The following is a 25,553-nucleotide window of genomic DNA, read 5'->3' on the forward strand; positions in this document are numbered from 1 at the left end:
CCAACCTTTGTTTAGTAGCAACAAGGCTTCGTCGTTGGCGGCACCCAGAGAGAGACTCATTCAGAGCAAAGAAAGGAGCAGGTGCGGGTGACGTAACGACGTCGTGTGCCAAACTTAAAGGAATGAGTGACCCATCACAACCCTCTAGGCAGCCCTGCGGCGCGCCGCGGCCCAAGGCAGAGTTGGTAGGACTTGGAGGGTCATGAGATGCCGCAGCCCACGTCGCCCCTAGAGGGCCGTCGGAAGCGTGGAGTCCGCAGGCGCCTCCCGCGGCCGCCGGGTGGCAGAGTTGGGGCAGGCGCTCCCCACGGACCCCGCGGGGAGGCCCCGCCCCCGGGCCGCAGGGAGGCCCCTCGGTGGGGGGCGGAGTTGTTGCTTCACCACCACCGCCCCCCGCCCCCACCGCCCCCCGCAGTGGAACTGCTGGCCCCTTCTTAAGCCCGCCAAGCTTCCAACTGCCGCTCATTCGCTTCTGACACCGGTCTCACTCTCCGCGATGGCCTCCACGCTGAACTATATCTCCAAATTCAAGTCCTTCGTGATACTGTTCATCACCCCGATACTGCTGCTGCCACTCATCATTCTGATACCCGCCAAGGTCAGTTGGGTCTCCCAGCACCCCGGCGGATTCCGGGCACCGGGTACCCAGCAGTTGGCGCTGAACTCGGGAGCACTGAGCTGGCGTGCACGGATTCCCGGGAGGGCACGGCTCCCCTGGGCTGTGCGAGCTCGCGAGCTGTAGATGCCCGCAAGCAGAGAAGCCTGGAAGTGCGCACAGACCTTGGGCACACGGACGGGGGCTCATTCCTGCGCCACAGAACCCCCTACCTAGTAGGGTGCACACTTAGAATCCGCCAGGAAAGCGCCCTCCGCTTGGACAGGGAGCCTGAGCGCTGTCCTTCCCTGCTCGCCACCCCCTCTTGTCTTTTTTCTTAGTGTGTGAGAACTTCCCAGCTCGAGGTGGCTTCCGAGGTCAGAGACTCCTGTGAAAAGATCCTTACCTAAGCGGATCCTGAGTGTTGTCTTTGACACTCTCTGGCTCTTTTTTGGGCCTCAGTTTCCCCATCCATGAGCCCAGTTTATTTCTAGCTCTGAAATCCAGGCCGCCAACTTTCTGCTACCAGATGAAGGGCAAGTCTGGTTGGGCTGCTTTGCTCGCTGCCCGCTGTGGCTGTAGCAGGAGGCGGGAGACGTTCCCAGAGCTCACGCCTTGGGTGGCAGGACCCATGGTTGTAGGGAAGTCGCTCCAGGGAGGAAAGGAGAGAATGAATGGCCTTGGCCGCAGGGTGGGGGCGGGGCCGGAGCCCCGGCCCAGGCTCCGCGGAGTTGTGTGCAGCCTATTTGGCAGAGACCCGAGCCCTTTGAAGCCTTTTGTGGTTCGCTGGTTGCTCCTTCCTCCTCATTCCCTCTTTCAGCCCTTTCACTCTCAGCCCAGACAGGAAACCTTCAGCTTCTACCCCCTCCCCTGTTCCAGGCAGGTTTGGGAAACAGAGGAGCTCTTCAAGGGGTGCTGGGGGCAGTCCTGGAAAGGGGGAATGCACCGGGAAGATAACCTGCAAGAGAACTGAACTTCCACTCTTCATTGTTCCTTGTGACTTAAGTTGACCCCCTGTGCTCTCTGGCCTTGGTGTTCTCATCTGTATAATGGGGCCGGGTAGTTCAGTTCTTACCCTTTAAGCCTTAGGGTGTCTAAAGGGATTATGCTGGTTGCTGGGGTGGAGGTGGTGGTGGTGGTGCAAGGAGGAGCCCTTGGCTGAGCACAGACCCTGGATAGGCAAGAACAACAGATCTTGTGGCTCTTCAGTGGCCACACCAAGTGCCAACAGCCCTATTTCCTCTTTAGAAAGCAATTCTGGGCTTTATTGTCAGTGGGAGGGAGCCAGGCAGGAGAGCTGTGATTTTAATTCTATTGGTGGGAGAGTGTTGTTCCTGGAATAATTATAGTAGCTTGGTTGAGCTTCCTGCCCCAGGAGAGTGTGACTTAGACTTTACTCCTACCCTGCCACACACACATAGGTGGGCCCTAAGCAGGGACCCAAACCCAAGTGTGTGTGTATGTGTGTGTGTGTGTGCGTGCACACGTGATTAACCTGTCCTGGGAACAAGGATCAGGAGAGGGAAGAGATGACACCAGGGAAAGTTGTTCCAAAGCTGCCTGGACATGCTTTCCCTTTGGGAACACAGACTTCTCGTTCTCTCCCTTTGTGCCTCTGTTTTGGTTGCCACTGAAGAGCTCTTGAGAGCTCTGGTGGCATAGAACCTAAGGCACTTGACTGCCAACCAGAAGGCTGGCAGTTCAAACTGACCAGTCACTCTTTGGAAGGAAGGTTAGGCGATCTACTTCCATAGTGATGCCACCTCCGAAACCCAAAGAAGGGTCACTATGAGTCAGTCTGACTCGATGGCAGTGAGTTTGTTGAGGGAAGAGCTCTCTGTTCCTGTCCTCCATGGCCAGACTGGTGTGCAAGGAAGCCTAGAGGCATGTGGCAAGGGAGTAGAGCCTCTGAGAAGCCAGAGGGGCCCTTGGCCCCTTGGAGAGCATCGTCAGGTTGGGGAGGCAACTCCTGGGGCACGATGCCCTTTGCTGCCCCCAGCCCCTCTCCTCTAGGCCATCTGCTCCTGTTCCTTTCTCCTACCTTGCTTCCTTCCTGGCCTCATCTCGGCTCTCCTTTTTCTGCCTTTTCTCTGGAGATCTCTTTTTAAAATCTGGAGTCTCTTTTCAAAATAGCTTTTTATTAAAATACATGATACATCCATTGTATCATATATTTTATTAATATTGTAAAAAAAAAAAAAATCCTAACAATTCTGTATAAAACTCACAGCCATCGAGTTGGATCCGACCCATAGCGACCCCTCCTTGGGTTTCTGAGGCTATATCACTAGGGAAGTAGATTGCCCAACTTTCCTTCCAAGGAGTGGCTGGTGGGTTTGAACCGCCAGCCTTCTGGTTAGCAGTCAAGTGCCTTAGGCACTATGCCACCAGAGCGCCCCAAAATTCTGTATAGCACACACAAAAAAATACCCTCAAATCTCATAATTGACTAACATTTTCATGGGCATCTTTCTAGAAATCAATCAATTAATCTCTTCTCTCTCTCTCTCTCTCCACAAACACACATACACACAATATTTTCTCTTACCTGAGTTATCCATTAAGCAATATATCACAGACACCCTTACACATTAATAAATACATAAACAATGAACTGTGATATGTGTGCACTTGCTATATATTTATTGAGCCCATTATGTGCAGGGCAGCTGCTACCCAGCAGTTTGGAGGTTCGAATGAGAGGTGCCTTGAAGAAAGGCCTGAGGCTCTGATTCTGAAAAATCAGCACTGAAAACCCAGTAAGAAGCTCAGGTGGACGGTGGTTGAGCACTTGGCTACTAACCAAAAGGTTGGGAGTTTGAACCCACCAGCCACTTTGCAGGAGAAAGATGTGTCAGTCTGCTTCCATAGAGATTACAGCCTTGGAAACCCCATGGGGCAGTTGTACTCAGTCTTATAGGGTCGCTGTGAGTCAAATCGACTAGATGGCACTGGGTTGGTTGGTTTGTTTTTTGAAAATCTGATGGAGTGCAGTTCTGCTATGACACACATGGTGTTGCCATGAGTCAGAGTCAATTTAATAGCAATGCCTAAGGCATTTGACTGCTAACCCGAAGGCTGGCGGTTCAAACCCACCAGACACTCCCTTGAAGGAGGCTGGCAATCTACTTCTGTAGAGATACTGCTTCGGAAACCCAAGGAGGGTTCACTATGAGTTGGAGTCCACTTGAAGGTAATGAATTTTTTTTTTTTTTTTAAAGTTATGTGGTGAGCGAGTTTTGGTGGCATTTGACTGCTAACCAGGAGGTTGGCAGTTCAAACCCACCAGCCATGCCTCAGAAGGAAGACTGGGCAATCTGCTTCCCTAGACCCAAGAGAGATTGCTATGAGTCGCAGTCTACTCAAGGGCAGTGAGTTTGGTTTTGGGTTTTGGTTTAGTTATGTGCTAAAGGAGCTCTGGTGGCACAGTGCCTAAGGCATTTGACTGCTACCCAGAAGGTTGGTGGTTCAAACTACCAGCCACTCCATGGAAGGAAGACTGGGCAATCTACTTCCATAAAAATTTGCTGCCTTGGAAACCCAAAGGAGGTTGATATGAGTCAGAATAGACTCAATAGCAGTGAGTTTGGTTTGATTTTTTTTTTTTTTTTTTTTCAGTTATGTGCTAAGGAGCTCTGGTGGTGTAGTGGTTAAAGCATTTGGCTACTAACCTAAAGGTCACTAGTTGAAACCCACCAGCCGCTCCATAGAAGATGAGGCAGTCTGCCTACATAAAGATTTATAGCCTTGGAAACCTGATGGGAGTTGAGTTGACTCAAAGGCAGTGAGCTTGAGTTATGTGGTAGACACTGTGCTGGGTGCTGAACTAAATCACATTGTCCACTTTTATCGCAGCTTTAATCACTTTTCTCTCCACCTGTCTGCTGCAGGGAAGTACCCTGAACTTACCCTCAAGGAACTGAGGCTTTTCTTGCAGGTAGACTCCACCACATTCTCTGCCTCATAAGATTACCATCAACCCCCAGGCTTTTCAAACTTCCCTCTTCCTGATCTGCTCTCTGCACTAACACTGTGGGAACATTTCTAGACTGAAAAAACAACACTCACTTCCATCAAGTCGATTCTGACTCCTAAGGACCCCCATTGAGTTTCTGAGGCTGTAAATCTTTACGGAAGTAGATTGCCCCATCTTCCTTTCACAGAGCAGCTGGTGGGTTTGAACTGCTGACCTTCCTGTTAGCAGCCAAATGCCTTCTCCACTACGCCACCAGAGCTCCTTATTTCTGGACGAGGGAGGGTCAACTTTACCGTCTGGTATTATTCAGAGGCTGGTCACCCCCCAGGTTTCCTAATAGCAGTGTGGGGGTGAGAGGCACAGAGTTACCTTGTACCTCATTGTCTTTTATTTCTCGCTCATGCTTTTTTTTTTTTTTTTTTGTCTTTTCTAATGGTGGTGTTTGGCAACTCCAGACTCTGCAATGAAAATGGATTACACCTGCTACCATTATAGTCGCCTTAGTGAGTGTGTCTGAAGTCAGATGGAAAATAAATTCAAAAATAAATAAATACCGAGCACTTTGTGTGTTCCCTACATTAAGAGTGTTGTCAGTTGCTGTCGAGTTGACTCTGACTGATGGTGATTTCATGCAAACAGAACGAAACACTGCCTGGTCCGGCACCGTCTTCCTGATGGTTGGTAACCGGGCAACGTTGTGTTGTGATTCATGAGGTCTTCATTAGCTGATCTTCACAAGGAGAGCAAGAAGTCTTTCTTTCTAGCCTGTCTTAGTCTGAAAGCTCCACTGACCATGGGGGACCCTGCTGATGTTTGAAATACTGGTGGTAGAGCTTCCCAGATCACAGCAAGTTACCACAGTAGACAAACTGACAGATGGGTGGCAGGGACTCTTAAAGTCTCAATTTACAGGTGAGAACAGGAAACAAGGGGGAGGGATCAGGATTGGGAGTGATATGTCCCAAGTGGAAGGAGCATTTTAACGAATGACATATTTAGAGCTGCCAGTTCAGGATGATTAAAAGAAGCGGTCTGATTTTTATACACTTTTCTTACTGTTTTTCAATGCTCCACAATGTATCTCCTTAGTGCCTGCCCCTGAAGGGGATCACTCCCACCCCCCTTGGTACACACCTGACACCAAGACCCAGAGAAGTTACTGACCCCTGAAGACCAGACAGTGGCAAGCAGTGAGTGTTCATCAACCTGTCTAGTGTCAGCCAGGGCTTCTCACCCCACCACTGTTCTGCCTTTAGCCCAGTGGCTCTCACTCAGTGGCGGATTTCCCCTCCGAGGCATTTGGTAAATCTGGAAACGTTTTTTTATTGTCATAACTCAAGGAAATGCTACTAGGATCTAAGGGATAGAGGCTAGAGATGCTAATAAACATCCTACAATGTGCAGGACAGTCCCCACAACAAAGAATCACCTGACCCAAAGAGTCAGTAGTGCCGAGGTTGAGAAATACTGCATTGAACAGTCGAGAAGTGTCCTGGGGCACTCATGGGATGCCAAGAAAAGATTTTATTTTCATGACCCATAACGTAACCCACAAAGACTTTTTAACCTCCCTGCAGTGCTTTACACACAATACGTGTTCTTTGGGGTGATGCTGCACAGTGCTAGTGTACGGTATGTTTTCTCAGCAGCGTTGTCACAGGTCTGCTCAGGTGAAGGCTATTTGATTCATTCATCCCTTTGATAAGCATTTGCTGAACATCTTCCGCAGCTAGTGCTGTGCGGGGTGCTGAGGTCAGAGCGAACTTACAAACAGTGTTTTTGTCCTCCAGTTGCTTACTGTTTAGTGGGGGTGACAGTTGAGGAAACAAGCAATTACAGTACAGTGTGCTCAGTCCTGGGGGAGTGTGCAGAAGCAGGGCACAGCCCCACACTGTGCAGGGAGCCAGGGAAGGGGTCCAAGGAGGAGTGTTGAGCTGAACGATGACAACTCATTCCAGGCTGAGGGAGTGGGGTATGTGAGAGAAAAAGGGTGTGAGAGGGAGAGCATTGTGCCTCAGTTACTGCAAGTGCTTTGGGATAGCTGGGCCTTGGGGTGTAACTGGGAAAGGGGCTGGAGGAGGTTGCAGAGCCCAGTGCTATACTGGGGAGCTAAAAAGTCATGCTAAGCACCTAGGTTTTATCCTGCAGACAACGAGAGGCTTTAAAACCAAGGAGTGATGTGGTCAGATTCACAAAAGAGGGAGAAACAGTATGGATTGTTGGCTGTAAGGAGATAGAATTAGGAGACAGCTCAGTGATCCAGGCAGGAGATGATGGGGCCTGAACCAAAGCAGTGGCCAGGAGATGAAGTGGTGGGAGAGAGGCCAGAGATTTAAGGAGATAGAATCTATACATTTTGGTGACTGATTTAATTGGAGAAGACTATAGTGAGAGAGAAAAGGAGCTCTGATGGTATAGTGGTTAAGACATTTGGCTGCTAACAAGAAGGTTGGTGGTCCAAACCCACCAGCTGCTCCACGGAAGAAAGATGGGACAGTCTTCTTCCGTAAAGATCTACAGCCTTGGAAAGCAAATGGGGGTTGGTTGCTATGAGTCACGATCAACGCGGTGGCAGTGAATTTGTTTTTCTGGTGTATAGTGAGGGAGAGGGCAAAGTCTGGGTTGACAATTATAATAAAAATATCAATAAAACATAAAACAACCTAGAGAGGTAGTTATCATTATCCACATTCTAATAGGCCACAAGCCTGAGGCCCCAGAACATTACACTACTCACCCAAAGCCCTACAATAAGGAGGGTTCAGAGCAGCAAATACTTTCATCTGAACCCAGGTCCGTCTCACTCCAATCTCAATTCTTTCCACTCCTGCTTCCTTCCACCAAGACCCCAGTGGCTAAGAAATGTAAATAGACAAATCACACAAAACTAAATGCAAGTAGTAATGCATGAGATTCTTGGAATTAGAGAGATGCTAGGAGCTCTGGTAGCATAGTGCTTAAGACACTTGACTGCTAACCAGAAGGCTGGCAGTTCAAACCCACCAGCCACTCCTCAAAAGGAAGGTTGGGCAATCTACTTCCGTAGTGATACTGCCTCAGAAACTCAAGGAATCGCTATGAGTCGGGTCTGACTCAATGGCACATAACAACAACAACAACAAACACCAAGTGCCACCTTTTAAATTTTAATGATAACAATAAAAAAAAATGGAAAACACTTAATGCTAGCAAGTTCTGGATGAGCTGATCGACATGTTCTGAGAGCAGGGAAAGTTGAAGCGACCCTTTGAGGAAGCAATTTGAGATAAAAAATAAAGACCAAACTTACTGCCATTGAATCAGTTCCAATACCTAGCGATTCCCATTGGGTTTCTGAGGCTGTAAATCTTTACAGAAGTAGATCACCCCATGTTCCTTCCACAGAGCATGGTGAGTTTGAACTGCTGCCCCTCTGGTTAGCAGCCAGATGACTTATCCACTATGCCACCAGAGCTCCTTTGGGATAGGTATCCGGAATTCAAGGATCTACTTCGGGTAGGCTCTGCTAAGGACTTTAAAATAGATGAGCCAGATAAGTAGGGTGATTACAGCATCATTTTAAGGGCAGAAAAGAAGGAATAACATTTAGTCAATTGCAGGAGGACAAAGGAGAAGATTTCATCAAACTTAGGAGATATTTGCAGCTTTAAAAGTGATCATATGTAGCCACATGAAAAATGCTTATGATAGGATGTTGAGGAAAGGAAGTCAGATTGAAAGAGGACATGGTGAAAATCGCACTTAAATAGCAAAATACTTTTGTTTAATTGTTCCTCTTTTTCCTCTTCCTCGTCCTTTTCCTTCTTTCTCTTCCTTTTTCCTCCTCCTCCTCCTCTCCTACCTTTTCCTCCTCTACCACCTCCTTCTCCTGTTATTATTGCATTTTGAGAGGTGAGGAGTCCAAGGCTTGAAAAGGTTAAAGGACTTGTCCAGGATCACGTGGTCGGGAAGCAGGGACAGAAGTTTTCAACAATAGATGCTATACCTCCTCACTGTCCCAAACCTGGAAAGCTGTGCAGCCACAGGATGGAAAGTGAGTGGCCCCGAGAGGGTCTTCTCTGAGGACTCACGCTATTCTGGCCATCCGCCTACCGCCGCTCCATGTGTGCCACTGCCGGGGAAGTGGGGGCAGCACTGTGCTGAGGCCTCAGGTCTGTCTCTTCAGTTTGTCAGGTGTGCCTATGTCATCATCCTCATGGCCATTTACTGGTGCACAGAAGTCATCCCTCTGGCCGTCACTGCCCTCTTGCCTATCTTGCTTTTACCGCTCTTCAAAATTCTGGACTCCAAGCAGGTGAGCAGACCCGGGGGGTCCTGGCAGCTTCCTGGTTCTCCCGTCAGCTTTTCCCACAGCCCCTCTCTCTGTGCTTATTGGGTCCATGCTGGGTTCTTCCTGTGTAGAGGCGTGCCACCTGAGCCTCCAGCCTTTCTCTGGGCTGTCCTTGAAGGTGGCATCTGGCCTGCTTACCTGTCTCTGGGGTCTTGAGTGGCCCTGGGTGCCAATAGGTTGTGTCTCTCCAGGTGAGTATCCAGTACATGAAAGACACCAACATACTGTTCCTGGGCGGCCTTATCATGGCAGTGGCTGTGGAGCACTGGAAACTGCACAGAAGAATCGCCCTGCGCACACTCCTCTGTGTGGGGCCCAAGCCCGCACGGTAATTACACCTCCTCTCTCTCGCCATGTGGCTCTATGTGAACCCCAGGGCTGGGGAGGGGGATGTGACAGAGCAAGCCACCTACAGGCAAGGGATGGCCAAGGGCTTCCTTGGTCTTTGCTGGCATCTGATGGGGCATGTGGCCATCTTAGCTGTTGAGAGACCAGATGCGTGGGAAGCGGCAGCTGGCAGGTGGGTGAATAGCAGTGAGTAAAGGGGCAGGTCAGTGAGGGCCCCTGAGGGTTAGGTTAGGAAGGTTTCCTGGGGAAGGGGCTGCAGGGTTCCATAGAGAACAAGGTTGGTGGTAGAGGGGGGCCTGGAGGCTGGATCAAGCCATGCCTAATGGGGTATCCATGGGGAAGGCAGGCCAGAGGTGACTCAGCTCCTCAGCTTAAGGAGAAACAGAAAGGTCATCTTCCAAAGCTAAGATATCCATTTCCTCTGAAAAGAAGCTTCTTACCTCATCTTCTCCCTCATCACTCATAGCTTTTTATTTGCTTCCTTGCCTCACCAATCAGCACACGGTCCATTTCCAACCAACCAATGGAGGCACTGTAATCATCACAGCCAGGTTATATTGCATGTCTATAATGCCCCAGGCATGATCCTGGGAGCTTATACTTATTACCTCATTCCATTCTCAGCACAACTCTGGGAGCTGGGCATTATTCCCAACACTACCACCTACATTTAACAGATGATGGATCTGAGGCAGAAAGAGGTTAAATGGTCACATGGGGATTAGAGTCAGTCTGTCTGATGAGCCGATGCCCCCAGATGTTCCCTCTCTGATCGGAAACTCAGGGTGAATCTTTCTTTTGAAGCAGTGTGTTTCCTGAATGATGGTGCATCCCCAGACCAGCCCTTGGTAGGCAGCTGTTTACTTGTTACCTGACAAAGGCTGCACATGAGGGGCATTGGCCAGGAGTTGAACTTGCCTCTCACACAGAAAGAGAGAACTCAGCCACTAAACCAGCACTCCCCTCTAGCTGTTCATTAGTTCACAGTCGATGTCTCTGAGAAAGACCTAGTGATCTGCAGTCGAGAAAACCCTGTGGAGCAGTTCTCTTCTGTCACATGAGGTTGTCAGGAGTCAGAGTTGACTAAGTGGCACCTAACAATGACAACTGTTCTGGTTCCCTAGTGCCGCTCTGACAAGAAATATACCACAAGTGGGATGACCTTAACAAACAGGAGTTTATTCTTACAGTACGGAGGCTTTAAGTCCAAGTTCAAAGTGCCAAGCTCTAGGGGCTGGGTGAAAGCCCCTCAACCTTGGGGTCCAGCTCTGTCTCCTGCTCCCGGCCCACTGGAGCTAGAGGCATTTCTTCACTCAGACAACTGCTGGCTGCTGAAGCTGAGAAGCCCCAAGGTTGACAAGTGAAAAGGCAGTCCTGATGTTACCAAACCACACGGCAAGCCATTAACTTAAGTCCCTTGTAAGTCCCAAGGTTGGCACAACATAGCAGGCTGCTGAGCAATGACACAGCTACATGCAGGGTCCAAGCATGCCATAGGCTAGAGACCATTCCCAAGGCTTCTCCTCATATACAGGAAGCAGACCACATCCCAAAGGCTACTTGTGGTAGACCCCACCATGGAGGTGATTGCCAGTCTCATCATGGGAAATAACTACCACCAGCTGCCCAGCCACTCAACCAGGCCCAGCCAAGTTGACACACAAACATAACTACCACAACAACAAACCTCTGAGAGAGATATCTTCATGTCAGGGACTGTGCAGGCCCTTTACAGACACAGACCCTGAGCCTACCCTCCAAGTTGACCAATGCTCAGGGGTCCATTGGTGCCTTAGACTTCCTTGAGAAGAGGGCTTTGTGGTTCTTTGGTCTCCCTCCATGGGCAAATCAAAAGCCACTGCGTTTTCCAGAAATGTGAGAGTTCAGGGTCCTCAGTTCTCAAGATCCTTTTCAGTGGCCTGATTTCCTCCACCAGTGGGTGGGAGGCCTCTATACTGGGCCTCCTTCTGGAATGTGCTTGAGAGCATTGGCTCTCAACCCAAGAACTTTGCACAGCCTTCTCTGCTCCAGTCTGCCTCCTGGCTCCTCCTCTGAGTTTGACGTCTCACTGTCCATGGTCCTGCCTGTCCTAGGGGTATCCTTTATGCTGAGGCCCCCTTGGTGCCTTGAAGTGTTATGTACAAGCCATGATCCTTCTATGACAACTGTTATTCATGCAAACTCTCCCCGTCTCTCATTCATCCTCCTTCTTGTCTGAGTCCCAGTCTCTGCTCTTATGAGTCCATGAAGCCAGGTTGTGTTGACATGAGCTTGAGTCATGGGGCAGTGCAGACCCAAATCACTTCTTCAGGCTCCTACTCCCAGGCAGATTAGTGGCCTTTGGAAGGAGCCTGACAGCAGAGGGGCACAGAGACAGAGTTCCATTCAGCCAATCTTCCCCACACGCCTTCTGTTCCTGGCCTTGTGCCAGGGTGTGGGGCACCATAAATCAGACCCTGACCCTGCGCTTGAAGAGCTCATAATCAGAGTGCAAGTGCGGAAACAGCTCCTCATAATCCAACACAGTGATTAGAGTAGGATGTAAGACTGAGAAGGGTGTGCTCAGCCCCACCTGGCATGCACTGGGGGGAAGGCTGCAGAGAAGGACCTTGTCTGAGCAGTTTTGAAGAACCATGGGGACTTTTCTAGGCAGGTGGCAGAAGTGGAAGCAACAGTGGAAGATAGGGTGTTGTGAGCAAAGGGAACCTATTTTCTGAATACTGCCTATTTGATCAAGAGCTCTAGGTAGCATAGTGCCTAAGGCACTTGACTGCTAACCAGAAGGTTGGTGGTTCAAACCCACCAACCACTCCTCAGAAGGAAGGTTGGGCAATCTATTTCCATAGTGATACTGCCTCGGAAACCCAAGGAGGGGTCGCTATGAGTCGGGTCCTACTCAATGGCACATAACAACAATAACAACAAGCCTGTTTGATATGGGTCTTCGAAGTGTAGAGGGGTGTGGAGGGAATTGGTGGTGGTCAGCCAGAAGGGAAGCCACACTTCCCTGAGTTCTCCCCCCAGATCACCCTACTCCTGAAGGCTGACTCAGCATAGCCCTTCTCAACTTATGAGATGACAGTCAGAGTCTGGATGGGTGTGTATCACCCAGATAGAGGTGTGGAGCCAGGGCTACCTGCATGTAAGGCTGCTAGACCACACCCCTTCTCTGTGCTTCCCCCGAGCCCTGGCCATACTAGGGCAGACCTCTACACTGAGCTGTACCTTCTAGATACCTGTACTTCCCTTGTTAGATGGGGAGCTCCTTAGAACCACCACTGGGCCTGGGACCTCCTACTGACCCCAGTAGCCAGTGGAGGAGATATCAGTAATGTTTGTGGGAGAGAGGAGGGAGACAGGAAGGAAAGAAGAAAAAGAGGTAGGGAGGGAGGGAAAGGAGCCCCTAAAATTATAATCACCTATTAGAATACCCATCGTTGAATGGAAGTGGCCCGGCACCCTGGTCTGCATGGCCCCTTGCATCCCTGCAGGGTAGACCTGGCCCCTACCTGCTCCTCAGGGGTACGAGTGGCAGTGGTGGGGCAGACTCTTGGGCATTCCTCCCTGCCCCTTTTCTGCAGGCTGATGCTGGGCTTTATGAGCGTCACAGCCTTCCTATCCATGTGGATCAGCAATACGGCCGCCACGGCCATGATGGTACCCATTGTGGAGGCCATACTGCAGCAGATGGAGGTCACAAGGACAGCCACTGAGCTGGAGCTGGTGGACAAGGGCAAGGACAGCGAGTTGGCAGGTGAGCCCCTGACTAGGGGCTGTGGATATCCTCAGTGGCAGCCTATCCGATGTTACCAAAAGCCTTGGTCACATCCTACCGCCCTCCCCCAGCTTCCCAGAGCCCTCCTTTCAATAGTTATGGACAACAATATTGAGAAAATAACATTTTTGTAAGTTTTAGGAATGTTATTATTGCATACAAAGTTAGATCCTAGTCATATGTCCTTTAGTAGAGCTTATAACAAGGTCCCACTCTCAGTTCCTGCCAAGCACAGAAATCAACAAGTCAGCCCCACTTGATTATTCATCATCATCAAACATCTTTGAGTCCCTACTGGGTGCCTCTCACTTCTTGCTACTCCAACTCTTCCTCAGGTAGAAGAAGGTCTTCCTCTGACCCTGAAAAGGTCAACTCCCTCCACTCTCTGCTCCCACAGGTATTGGGGCTGGATATCCAATGTTTGCTTCCATGCTAGGCACTGAGCTCCAGGAAGGCAAGGAAAGTGTCTTCCTTGTCCTCATCCTTGCTCACTATCCCACCCCCAGGGACACACCCTGACTGGCACAGGGGAACCTAGGGCTCAGGGCTGATGGCCTGCTAGCCAGACCCTGAGTGAGACCTTGAGGACACACCCAGCACACTACGGTGCAGACTCTGATGGAGCCCCAGAGCAGCAGGACAGACAAGACACTCACACTTCATCCTGAGCTGGGGGAAACTCTGTGAATGCATATGCAGGACATTGAGGGAGCTCTGAAAAGAACGAGATCTTACTAAGAGGAAAGGACATCTGAGGTGGGCTTGGACACCCCAAGAGAGATGGAGATGATAAGAAGGGCCCCCCTAGATGGAGGGAGCAGCTTGAGCAATAGCAAGGAGGCACGAAATAAGGGACACAGGTCTTGATTAGCTGAACTTGGATGGAGTATTAAGGATCCTTAAGGAGTTTTGGTGCCATAGTGCCCTAAGGCATTTGACTGCTATTTGAAGGTGGATGGTTCAAGCCCACCAGCCACTCTGCAGAAGGAAGACTGGGCAATCTACTTCTGTAAAGATTTATCGCCTCAGAAACCCAGTGGGGGTTGCTATGAATATGAATCGACTTGATGGCAGTGGATTTGTTTTTGTTTTTTGTTTTTTTTTTCTGGAAGCGAAGCTATGGGATGTGACTTTGGTAAGGCAGATGAGGCCAGACTGTCAGTTTGGGCTGGAGGCCAGCCAAAGAAAGCAAGTGAAGGGATCTAGACAGGCTGGACAGGATACTACAAACTGAAGGCTAGCAGTAGAACTAGGAGGTGGGGTGGGTGAGCTACCTCTAAGACTGGCTCAGGCCTGCATGCCTCATCTAACAACCCTTGTGCCCACCACAGGGAACCAAGTGATTCTTGAAGATCCGGCCACGAAGCAGAGGGAGGACAAGGAGAGAAAAAACATGTGCAAGGCCATGACAATATGCGTGTGCTACGCAGCCAGCATCGGCGGCACTGCCACCCTGACCGGAACGGGACCCAATGTGGTGCTCCAGGGCCAGATGCATGAGTGAGTCACTGGCCATACCTTCTAAAGTGGGCCCTAGGGCTAGAGAACCTATCCCTCTCCCCATCCCCCACAGCTGGACCTTGGGGAGCATAGCAACAGTGGGAAGATGTGTTCCCATCCAGCCTCCAGCCCCAGTACCCTTGCACCCACTCAGAAATCCTCAGAGGGGGTAGGAAGTGATGACAGTGCAAAGACCTAGTGGAATTAACATCCAAGGGTGGGTTAAATTAAGATCAAGCTTGCTTTCTGCTATGGGTGAATCTTATCTTTCTTCCCTGGGCTCAGGCTTCTCAATCAGAGAGGGAATGTGGATTGAATTCTGAGTTAAAGTCATGGAGATGACAACATACTCCCAGATGACGGGTCCTTGGTTCAAACTTGCAGAAAATTATTGTTATTAGTTGCCATTGAGTGGGCTCCAACTCATGACTTTATGCATAACAGAACAAAGTTTTGCCCAGTCCTGCATCTTCATGGCCATTTTGAAGTTCATTGCTGTGGCCATCGTGTAGTGCCTTCCCACACAGGGGACTCATCTTCCAGCACTGTGTTGGACAATATTCTGTTGTGATCCGTAAGGTTCACACTGGCTAATTTTCCGAAGGAGATCCCAAGGCCTTTCTTCCTCATCTGTTTTAATTTTCAAACTCCTTTGAAACCTGTTCACCATGGGTGACCCTCCTGGTATATGAAATATCAGAACTTTAGCTTTTAGCATCACAGCAACACACAAGCCACTACAGTAGGGCAAACTTTGGTTGTTAGTGGTGATGGTCCTATGATATTGAGGATCTATAAATGAGATCAAGGACTGGGAGTTAGGTCACTCATTGCCTCACCATCGCATTCACTATAGCCTCACTACATGACCTTGGGATGGTGTGACCTCAAGGGAAATTAGGCCTTGTGAGGCCCCAGGTAGACCACAGAGATGGTTTGGAACTTTGCAGCCTTGTGTTGAGTAGAGTTGGATCATAAAAGTGAGAGAAGTCAAGACTCTAACCATGTGGAACCCATGGTCTCCTGAAAGTGACAGATGCTATGAAAGTTCCAGTCAGGTATATAAATTCATTAATTGGATGTGTACAAATATGGGAATTATCAAATAATATCATTGATATCAAACACAAGTAAAATCTTGCTGAAGATAATGCAAAAACAGTTGCAGCAATACACTGACAGGGAACTACCAGAAACATGAGCCGGATTCAGAAGAGGACGTGGAATGAGGGATATCATTGCTGATGTCAGATGGATCTTGGTTGAAAGCGAAAGACAGAAAGATATTTTCATGTGTTTAATTGACTATGCAACAGAATTCAACTGTGCAGATCATAACAAATTATGGATGACATTATAAAGAATGGGAATTCCAGAACACTTAATTATGCTCATGAGGAATCTGTACGAAGACCAAGAGGCTGTTGTTCGAACAGAACAGGGGGATGCTGCATGGTTTAAAATAAAGAAAGGTGTGCGTAAGGTGTGCGTAAGGTGTGTGTAAGGATATGGTATCCTTTCACCATATTTGCTCAATCTGTACGCTGGGCAAATATTCAGAGAAGCTACACTATATGAAGAAAGCAGCATCAAGATTGGAGGAAGACTCATTAACAAGCTGTGATATGCAGATGACGACAACCTTGCTTGCTGAAAGTGATGAGGACTTGAAGCACTTAGTGATGAAGATTGAAGACTACAGTCTTCAGTATGGATTACACATCAATATAAAGAAAACAAAAATCCTCAGAACTGGACCAATAAGCAGCATCAAAATAAATGGAGAAAAGACTGAAGTTGTCAAAGATTTCACAATCAATAGCCATGGAAGCAGCAGTCAAGAAATCAGATGTCTTATTGCACTGGGAAACTCTGCTGCAAAAGACCTTTTTAAAGTGTTGAAGAGCAAAGATGTCACTTTGAAGACTAAAGTGTGCCTAACCCAAGCCATGGTATTTTCAATCACTTCATATAGATGTGAAAGCTAGACAATAAACAAGGAAGACGGAAGAAGAGTTTGATGCCTTTGTATTATGGTGTTGGCAAGGAATACTGAAAATACCATGGACTTCCAGAAGAACGAACAAATCTGTCCTGGAAAAGTGCAGCCAGAATGCTCCCCGGAAGAGAGAATGGCCAGGCTTCATCTTACCAACTTTGGTCATGTTGTCAGAAGAGGCCATTCCCTGGAGAAGGATGTCATGCTTGGTAAAGTGAAGGGTTAACAAAAAAGGGGAAGACCCTCACTGAGATGGAGTGACACAGTGGCTGCAACAATGGGCTCAGGTATGGCAAGGACTGCGAGGCTGGTGCATGACTGGGCAGTGTTTCATTCTGTTACGTATAGGGTCACTATGAGTCGGAGTTGACTCGATGGCACATAACAATAACAAATTGCAATGGGCACAGAGGTAACAAAAATCAGATGATGTGAAGACGAGAGCCCTGGACAGGGCTAGAAAGGGCAGCTGGCTCAGGAGCTGGGAGGAGGAAGGGACAGGCCTGGAACCTGATTGGGTGGAAACTTGAGAGTCCAGAGACTGAGATCAGCGCTCCACAGCTCAGCGTCTGAACCGGTGTTTCTCCCTGCAGGTTGTTTCCTGACAGTAGAGACGTCGTGAACTTTGCTTCTTGGTTTGCATTTGCCTTCCCCAATATGCTGATAATGCTGCTGCTTTCCTGGTTCTGGCTCCATTGTTTTTTTATGGGATTCAAGTAAGTATCAGCTGCTTACAGAAGAGTCCGATCAGGCCCACCCCTGCTGAAAAGCCCTCAGACTCAGCAGGCAAGTCGTTGAAGTTCATGTCTGTCCCTGACCTAGATCTCCAGCCCCGCCTCCCACTCATCAGCCCTCCAGTTCCAGCCACCACAGGCTGTTCGCCACGCCTTTACACGTGCTGTTCCCTCTTCCTGGAATGCCATTCTTACCTTCTCTTCTACCTCCTTAGCCTTCAAGGCCAGTTCAAATGCCGTTTGCTTAGGGACACCTTCTCTGGCTTTTTTCCCACCTCTTTTCCGTCTCAAAAGAATTAGCCCTTTGGGCTGCCCCTGGGCATATCATAGTCCTATCACTGGTACCCATACTCATGTTGCAGCACCATCCATCTCCTGACCATGACCTCCTCAAAGAGAAGGCCTGTGGTCAGTCCTCTCTGACCCCTGCACCCAGCACAGCTCCCGGCACAGGAAGAGCAGGGGTTCATCCCCAGTGCCAAACCTGCATTGCTGGACAAACATCCACTTGGCTGCATGTGTCCACTAGTTCAGGTCACAGCAAACCTCTCTGTCATGTCTCAATCAATCCCAACCCTGACCTTTACCGAATACCTACCGTGCTCCTAGCATGTGCCAGGTTCTAGGAAGTAACCCTTCCTATTCTCAGCATACTGGCAAGTTCACCAGGGTCACCCTTGATGGCAGCCACACTTTGGACAGAAACCATGAAGTATGGCCCACTGACACCTACAAAAAGTTGTTATTTTTAAAACCAGGAGTTGTATCTATGGTGTAAATGTGGTCTTCTGGTGTGGGATAGAAAGTGCTTATCCATGAGCCGAATGCTCAAGAAGTCACACCAAGAAAAACACAGGGGAGTGTGCTACCAGAGGGGAGAGACCTCAGAGCTGGGAGGGAAAGGTGCTTGTGAAAATCTCTGATTTAATGAGGAAAACAAAACATTCTCCTAGGTTTTCTCCTGAAAGACGAGCTATTTTGAAAGTCTACTATTAAAAAATTATTATAAAGAATCAAGATAGCCATTATCATTATCATCACAGTAGGCATGCTTCGTACACCTCTCCACCCTGACCTGTGCAAGGGCCCACGTGGAAGGGAAGCTTCATGATTCAGACAGCAGCTGTCTTTGCCCTGCTTCTCGAACCTGCTCCTTGACTGTCCTGCTCACATTCTTGCATCTATCCCAAGCCCTCTCAGGAGACCTGGCCCAAACCTGTTGCAGCCTGCAGATGGGTGTCTGTGTCTCCTCATGGGACAATAGTAATAATAATGACTGACATTTATTGAGTGTGTCTATGTGCCAGATTCTCTATTAGGCACTTTACATATATGAACCTAATTGATCTTCCCAACAACCTGTGACATAGGTACTGTTATTATGCCCAACTGGGTTAAGTGAGTTAACCTGGAAATAGTGGAACTGAGATTGGAACCCAGATGGTCTGGTTCCAGCATTTTTATCTTTAAGCCACTACATTACATCTCCTCTTTCTTTTTCTTTTTTAAATTTATTGTTATTTGGGTGAAAGCTTACAGAGAAAACTCATCTTCCAAACAGCAGTTCACATACACTTTGTTTCATGACATTGACTGTAATCTACCACAATGCAACAGCTCCCCTCCCACTTCCTCCCCACAGACACCTCTTCCCTGTGTTCTTACCTCCCACACATTCCTGCCCCCTTAGCTGTCTCCCTAGGTATACACAGCCCTTCTATTCTCCCATGATTGATCTCTCCAAGGAGTGTATCTACCTAATATAAATGTTCAACTCATATGCCTGTCTTCTGTTTAGCTGGAAGCCACAGTAGTAGGTTCAATTCCAGACCTGAAGGGCAGCTAGGGGCCATAGTCTCAGGGGTTCCACCCGGCTCTATCAGACCAGTAAACCTGGTCCCCGCCCCCTCTTTTTTTATTATGATTTTGAGTTTTGTTACACATTGTTCTCTCACTCTATCCAGAATCTCCTACGTAGATCCCCCTCTCAGTGGTTGACAGTGATAGCTGGGTACCATCTAGTTCTTCTGGTCTCATAGTCATATAGGCTGAGGATCACATGGTATACCAGTCACTTTGACTAATTGTTTCCATTCATCTTTGGTTTTCTTCATTCTTCTTTGCTCTGGATGAGGAGAGACCCATCGTTCCATCTAGATGGCTGCTTGCTAGCTTATAAGATCCCGGTCGCTACTCACCAAAGTAGAATGTGCAACAATGTTTTTGTGTAGTATGTTATGCCAATTGAGCTTGATGTCCCCTGTGACTATGGTCCCAAGCCCACAGGTCCAACTACTCACTCCCTCTGGGTAGCTGGCTGTGGCCAAGAAGTGACTACAAACTTGTCCCTTGTCAGGCTACTTTATGCCTGTAATTCTTACAGAACATAGCAATACATGGTCATGGGCACACTCTCCCTGGATGGACATAGCTAATCATTCAGCTTGTCCACCCATCTGTGTACCCATAGATCAATGTTTACCATCACTGACAGTGCAGTACTGTATGTGCAAAGGGTTCATCTTTGTTGTCTATACCTCCCATGCACCTCTCTATGTCTTCCTCTTCCTCAATGCCACTGTGTTGATCACTCACATTGTTACATCTCCTCTTGAGGGTAACAAGGGTTGCTGCCCTTGATGCCTTCAGGTGTGGGTGCTCCAGGCTCCCTGCCAGTCAAGAAGAGCTGGTGGGGGGACACGCCAGGCTGGGCAATGGGCAGCTTCAAGCCCTTGACACACTAGTGTGGCCTCTCTGTCAGCCTGGAAGAATCCCTGGAGCCCTGAAGTTAAGTGAATTTCATCAAAGAGAGAAACAGAGGGGCTGGCCTGGCTCCAAGCCCACAGGGGCATCATTAGCTTCCTGTCTGGCCTGATGTAAACACCAGGCCCCAGAGCACTCACAGCCAAGAGCCTGAAGCTGCTGTTCACCCAACCTGGCATCCCCCCATCAACTCTTCTTGGCTGACAGAGAGCTTGGAGAGCATCTGCCAAGTTGAGACTTCCAGAGCTGCTGCCTGATCCCACGCCTTCCTGACCTGCCACTCTAGCTAGGGAACCTCATCACCCAGATGCAGAGCATGACAGGACAGGAATGGGAGTGGGGTGACTCCCCTGCACCCTTATTTAGATCCCAAAATGGGGAGACAGAATAGCTATTCATGTTCAGCCTGGACAACAGGAACAGCAGGGGATGCCCTTGGGTCCAGGCCACATCCTGTCACACACCAGGAACTAGTGACCCACCTTTTATGGACTCCTGGACCACCCTACCTGAAGCAAGCGAGCACCTATCTCAGATGTAGGAAGCATCTCTACTGTCTGATGTCTTTCCTTCCTTGAGTCCCTCACCTGGATGGTCATGGAGAATAATGTCAGGGTCACTGCCTCTAGCCTAATCCAGAAAATCTGTATCTTCCTGAGTTTATGGCCAGCCTCCAAGGCAACATCTAGCCCAAGGGGGCCATAGACTGCTCCCCAGGACCACCAAGGACTGACTACATGGGATATTAAACCAATATGACCAGTAGTTTTAAAGTTGACTTTGACTCATGGTGACCCCATGTGTGTCAGAGTAGAACTGTACTCCCTAGGGTTTTTCAACAGCTGACTTTTTGGAAGTCCGTCACAGGCTTTTCTTCCAAAGCACCTTGAGGTGGATGAGAACCTCCAACTTTACAATGAGCAACCAAGCACATCACCCATTTGCATTACCCAGAGATTCCACATGGGCTAGTAGGACTGGCTTATGCCCCACTTCCTAACCAGACTATCCTCCTGAAGTAGGAGGGTTCTTCTGAACCCCTGATGTGGTGGAGGCATGCAGGGGCCTCAAGGATCCCTCCACCTCTCTTTCACTCTGCAGTATTTTCTGTCCAAGTTCACCAGCATCATAGTGAAGGCCATTCTGCAGCAAAAGGACATTTTGGTCCCCTCCACCACCACCTACCCACCAGAGCTCCCACAGGGAAACTGGATCCATGTGTCTGCATCTCCTGCCAGTGCTCCCCAGAAGGAATTAACCTGGCATGAGCATGAAACTACTTTGTGTAAGAGGGCCCTGTGAAAGAAGGCTTGGAGGCCCCACCAGGAGGGGACCAGCATCAGTCAACTGCATGTACAATGCAGCCCCACAGTCAGGAGCCTCTATGAGCACTGGGGACATGTAACCAACACCTGGCATGGCCTTGGGTTTCAAGGTGACTCACTCTTAATCCTGGAAGTTGGAAGTCCCTGGCCTCATCCCAGAGTTTCTAGAATGACAAGAGCTAGCAGATGGGTGCCTGTTAGAGCACTGACCATGGAGCCAGGGAGGTGGAGGACAGAGAGACCCTAAACACCAACAGAGCCATCTCCACCTACAGCCTGTGCAGTAGGTTAGGCAGATGAGACGGAGGCAGGAAGAGCAAAGAAGGGGCTTCCCCAGGCCCCATGGCAGCCGAGAGGCAGCCCTGCAGTCCTTCTGCCGTCTTCTGTTGTGCACTGTGCAGGTATCTGCTTACCAGCTCCTGAGACATCCATCTGCTCTGCCATCTGACACTTGCCACTCTCTCATCCTTTTCTTTCTTTGGCCATTGTCACCATTTTAAGTGTACAATTCAGTGACATGAATTACATTCATCATGTTGTGCAACCATCATCACTATCCATTTCCACAGGTTTTTCATCAGCCCAAGCTTGGAAACTCAGTGTCCATTAAGTGATAACTTCCCTTCCCCTTCCTCCCACCTCTTGTGACCACTAATAAACTTTGGTCTCTATGTATTTGCCCATTCCAGATATCGCCTATAAATGGACTCATATAATATTTGTTTTGTTGTGATTGATTTATTTCACGTAGCAGAATGTCTTCAAGGTTCATTCATGTGGTAGCACATCATTTCTCTTTATGGCTGAATAATATTCCATTGTATGCATACCTTACACTTTGCTTATCAGCTCATCTGTTGATGCACTGTTCTCTCATTTTTTTTTTTTTTTTTTAATTCTCTAGTTTTAAAAAATTCTGGACTTGCGGAATAGAGAGAGATGATAATGAGAAGATGGCCTATGAGATGCTGCAGGAGGAATACAAGAAGCTGGGGCCCTTCTCCTTTGCTGAGACCAATGTCCTGCTGTGCTTCCTGCTGCTGGTGGTCCTGTGGTTCTTACGCGACCCTGGCTTCATACCCGGCTGGCTGTCCATTGCCTGGGTGGAGGACAAGACCAAGTAAGCCATTCATTCTGCAGAATCCTCTGGCTTAGTGCAGTGGTGTCTAAATGCTGCTGTCCTTGGCCACAGGTCACAGAGAAATGTCCACAGCACTCATGCTTGGTTGGAGTATGTCCTTTGTTTGGGAGTTGGGCTTCAGAGAGCACACTGTTGGTTACATGAGTCACTTCTTTCTCACCAGTCTTCATGAGAGGACCACAGAGGCATTTCCTCTTCCCCCAATAGGCTGAGCAGAAAATACTTGGCTAGGCGGGATGGCCAGGTTGTGACAGAGAGAGATTTGTTAGGCTAGGAATGGGGCTCCCAGAGCTTTGGTTTCTAAATCTCAGCCTCAGCTCTGCCATCTTTCCTTTCTTGTCTTTCCTGAGACTCACTCAAGTCCCTCACAGGACTCACATCTAGGATCCAGAAGTTTCTATAGACAGAGACTTAGCAAAAGGTAGTACCTGTAGTCTCTATCCCAGCCAAGGTGTTGTCAGGATGGAAGAAACGTATCATTCTAGTAAAGGCAGAAGATGTAGGTGGGGAGATGGCTGCCTGTGACTGGTTACTCCATTTGGAAGGTCTAGTTAGGTCACCACCAAAGTCCTTGTGGTCATGCTGGTTTACATGCATGTGTAAATCTTCACAAATGCAACCTTTTCTGACACCAACCACAAGAATCATAATCAACAAATCAAAATCCCCACTTTCACTTCTCTGTTCAATTCTGACACCACTCTGACCAAAACCACCCTGCTAAATCAGTGCTCACAAGTTGAAGGACACAATCCTCCAGACTGCCAAGTTTACCCAGGACTTCAGATGCCAGCTGCAAGCTTGGGAGTTCCCATGATACACTTACTTCTGACTTCTAGCTACAATATTGGGATTTTCCCATTATCCTTTCAGGTGCCAGCTGCAAGCTCAGGAGCCCTCTGGGCTCCCTCACTTCTGACCTGCTAGTTTGGGAGTTCCCTATGCCACCTCAGAAAACCAGCCACATGTTCAGGGATTCCAAGCCCCCCTCACTTTTGATATGCTGGCTCCCACTACTCCATAGGGTTTGATAATTTGCTGGGACGATTCACAGAACTCACAGAAAGTGCTATATTTATGATTGTTGTTGTTATATGCCCTCGAGTCAGACCCGACTGATAGCGACCCCTCCTTGGGTTTCTGAGGCAGTATCACTACAGAAGTAGATTGCCCCATCTTCCTTCCGAGGAGTGGCTGGTGGGTTTGAACTGCCAGCCTTCTGGTTAGCAGTCAAGTGCCTTAGGCACTATGCTACCAGAGCTCCTATATTTATGATCAGAATTCTGTTATAAAGGATACGAACTGGATTAGCATAAAGAAGAGAGGCATAAGGTGAGATCTGGGAGGGTTCTCAGAACAGAGCTTCTGTGTTGTTCCTGAGAGCAGGTATTTTTCACTAACCAGGAAGCTCATGGAAAGTCAACATCCAGAAGCTTTACTGGGGGTAACTGCAAACTCTAGCTCCTTTCCCCAAGCTTGGTTGATATGAGGTGATCACAGGTATCATGTGGTGATACCTGTCTGGCCTCCAGCCCCCACCCCACAGTGGCCTCAGCACCTCACTGGCATATTTATAGATATGGAGTCCTTATCAATGAACACAGTTAAATTTTCAAGATCATCGTTGAGGAACTGAGGGCAAATACCAAATTCTTTGGGTAAGGTTAAATTCTAAACTCCACACTGGTAAACCCAGAATCCTAGAGAATCTTGTCAAAAAGAGGTCACAAAATTCACCCATGAAGCATTGCAGGCTGAGAAAGGGAAGTCAGAGGCTCAAGTCCACACAGAGTTATTGGTAGAGCCAGGCCGAGAATGTGTGTCTCTCAGTTTCCAACCAGAACTCTACCACCTCACTCCTGAGCTGGCTTTTTGGACTCTGCTTTTCATACCCAGTTGAGCCTGTTTCTTTTGTTTGTTTAGTTGTACTTTTTCTATTATTGAGGTTAAATTCCCATGAGAGTAACCATTTTAAAGCAAACAATGTAATGAAATTTAATACATTCACAATGTTGTGTAACCACCACTTCTAGTTTCAAAACATTTTGTCACCCCAGAAAAAGACCTTCATATCTGTAAAGTAGTCACTCCTCATCCTTCCCTCAGTCCCTGGCAACCACAGTTTGTGTTCTGTCTCTATGCATTTGCCTGTTCTGGACATCTCACGTAAGTGGAATCGAACAACATGTAACCTTCTGTGTCAGGCGCCTCACACTTAACATACTGCTTTCCAGGTTTATTCATGATCTAGCATGTATCAGTACTTCATTCTTTTACTTGGCTGAATAATATTCCATTGTAGGTATATTCTACATTTTGTTTATCCGTTTATCTGTTAATGAACATTTGAACTGTTCTCACCTTTTGGCTATTGTGAATAATGCTGCAATGAGCATAGGTGTACATGTATCTGAGTCCATGTTTTCAATTCTTTTGGGTATATATTTTGGAGTGAAATTACTGGGTCATATGTTTTGTGTTTAACATTTTGAGGAATTGTGAAACTCTTTTCCACAGTGGCTGCATCATTTTACATTCCCACCAGCAATGGACAGGGGTTCCAATTTCTCCACATCCTCACCAAAATGTATTTTCTGTGTTTTTTTTATTCTGTATCTTCATATATGAGCATTTAGACACAGAACTGTTGGAGCTAGGGCAGATTTGTTGAACGCTTGTCTCTTGGGCCGAGCCGGACTGAAATCTTGTATGTCCTTCCCACCTAGGTACATCTCTGATGCCACCGTGGCCATCTTTGTAGTCATCTTACTATTCATTGTGCCTTCGCAGAAGCCCACGTTCAACTTCTGCAACCAGCCTGAGGAAGGTAACACCTCTGTCTTTACTGTCCAGTCATTGGGGTTGGGCCTTAGCAACAAAAGATCTTCGTAGGATCTCCCAGGGCACAGAAGGCAGAAAATTCCATCCTATTGAAGAGGACTTGCCAGATTCCAAAAGCCTGGGGAGAGGGTGTTCTTTCAAGCCTTCCCTGGGTATTGTTTAAGGCAAATCTCTTCTTTTGCTTTTTAAAATTTGAGAAAATTTGAAATTTGACACTAATGCTGTC

General features: G+C 48.3%; 1 protein-coding gene across 1 annotated transcript in view; it reads left to right on the plus strand.

Moving 5' to 3' along the window:
• Positions 1 to 496: 496 nt before the first annotated feature.
• The window catches only part of SLC13A5 (solute carrier family 13 member 5), a 39,103-nt gene continuing 14,046 nt past the window's right edge, over positions 497 to 25,553 (plus strand). The window contains exons 1-8 of the mRNA XM_007937501.1: positions 497 to 598; positions 8,737 to 8,865; positions 9,093 to 9,229; positions 12,831 to 13,003; positions 14,356 to 14,524; positions 17,117 to 17,239; positions 22,250 to 22,465; positions 25,213 to 25,313. Coding sequence (XP_007935692.1) covers positions 497 to 598; positions 8,737 to 8,865; positions 9,093 to 9,229; positions 12,831 to 13,003; positions 14,356 to 14,524; positions 17,117 to 17,239; positions 22,250 to 22,465; positions 25,213 to 25,313 — 1,150 coding nt within the window. The remainder of the gene's footprint in view (positions 599 to 8,736; positions 8,866 to 9,092; positions 9,230 to 12,830; positions 13,004 to 14,355; positions 14,525 to 17,116; positions 17,240 to 22,249; positions 22,466 to 25,212; positions 25,314 to 25,553) is intronic.

Source organism: Orycteropus afer, unplaced genomic scaffold (assembly GCF_000298275.1).
Source record: "Orycteropus afer afer isolate SDZICR_OR568_19922 unplaced genomic scaffold, OryAfe1.0 scaffold00042, whole genome shotgun sequence".
Lineage (NCBI taxonomy): Eukaryota > Metazoa > Chordata > Mammalia > Tubulidentata > Orycteropodidae > Orycteropus > Orycteropus afer.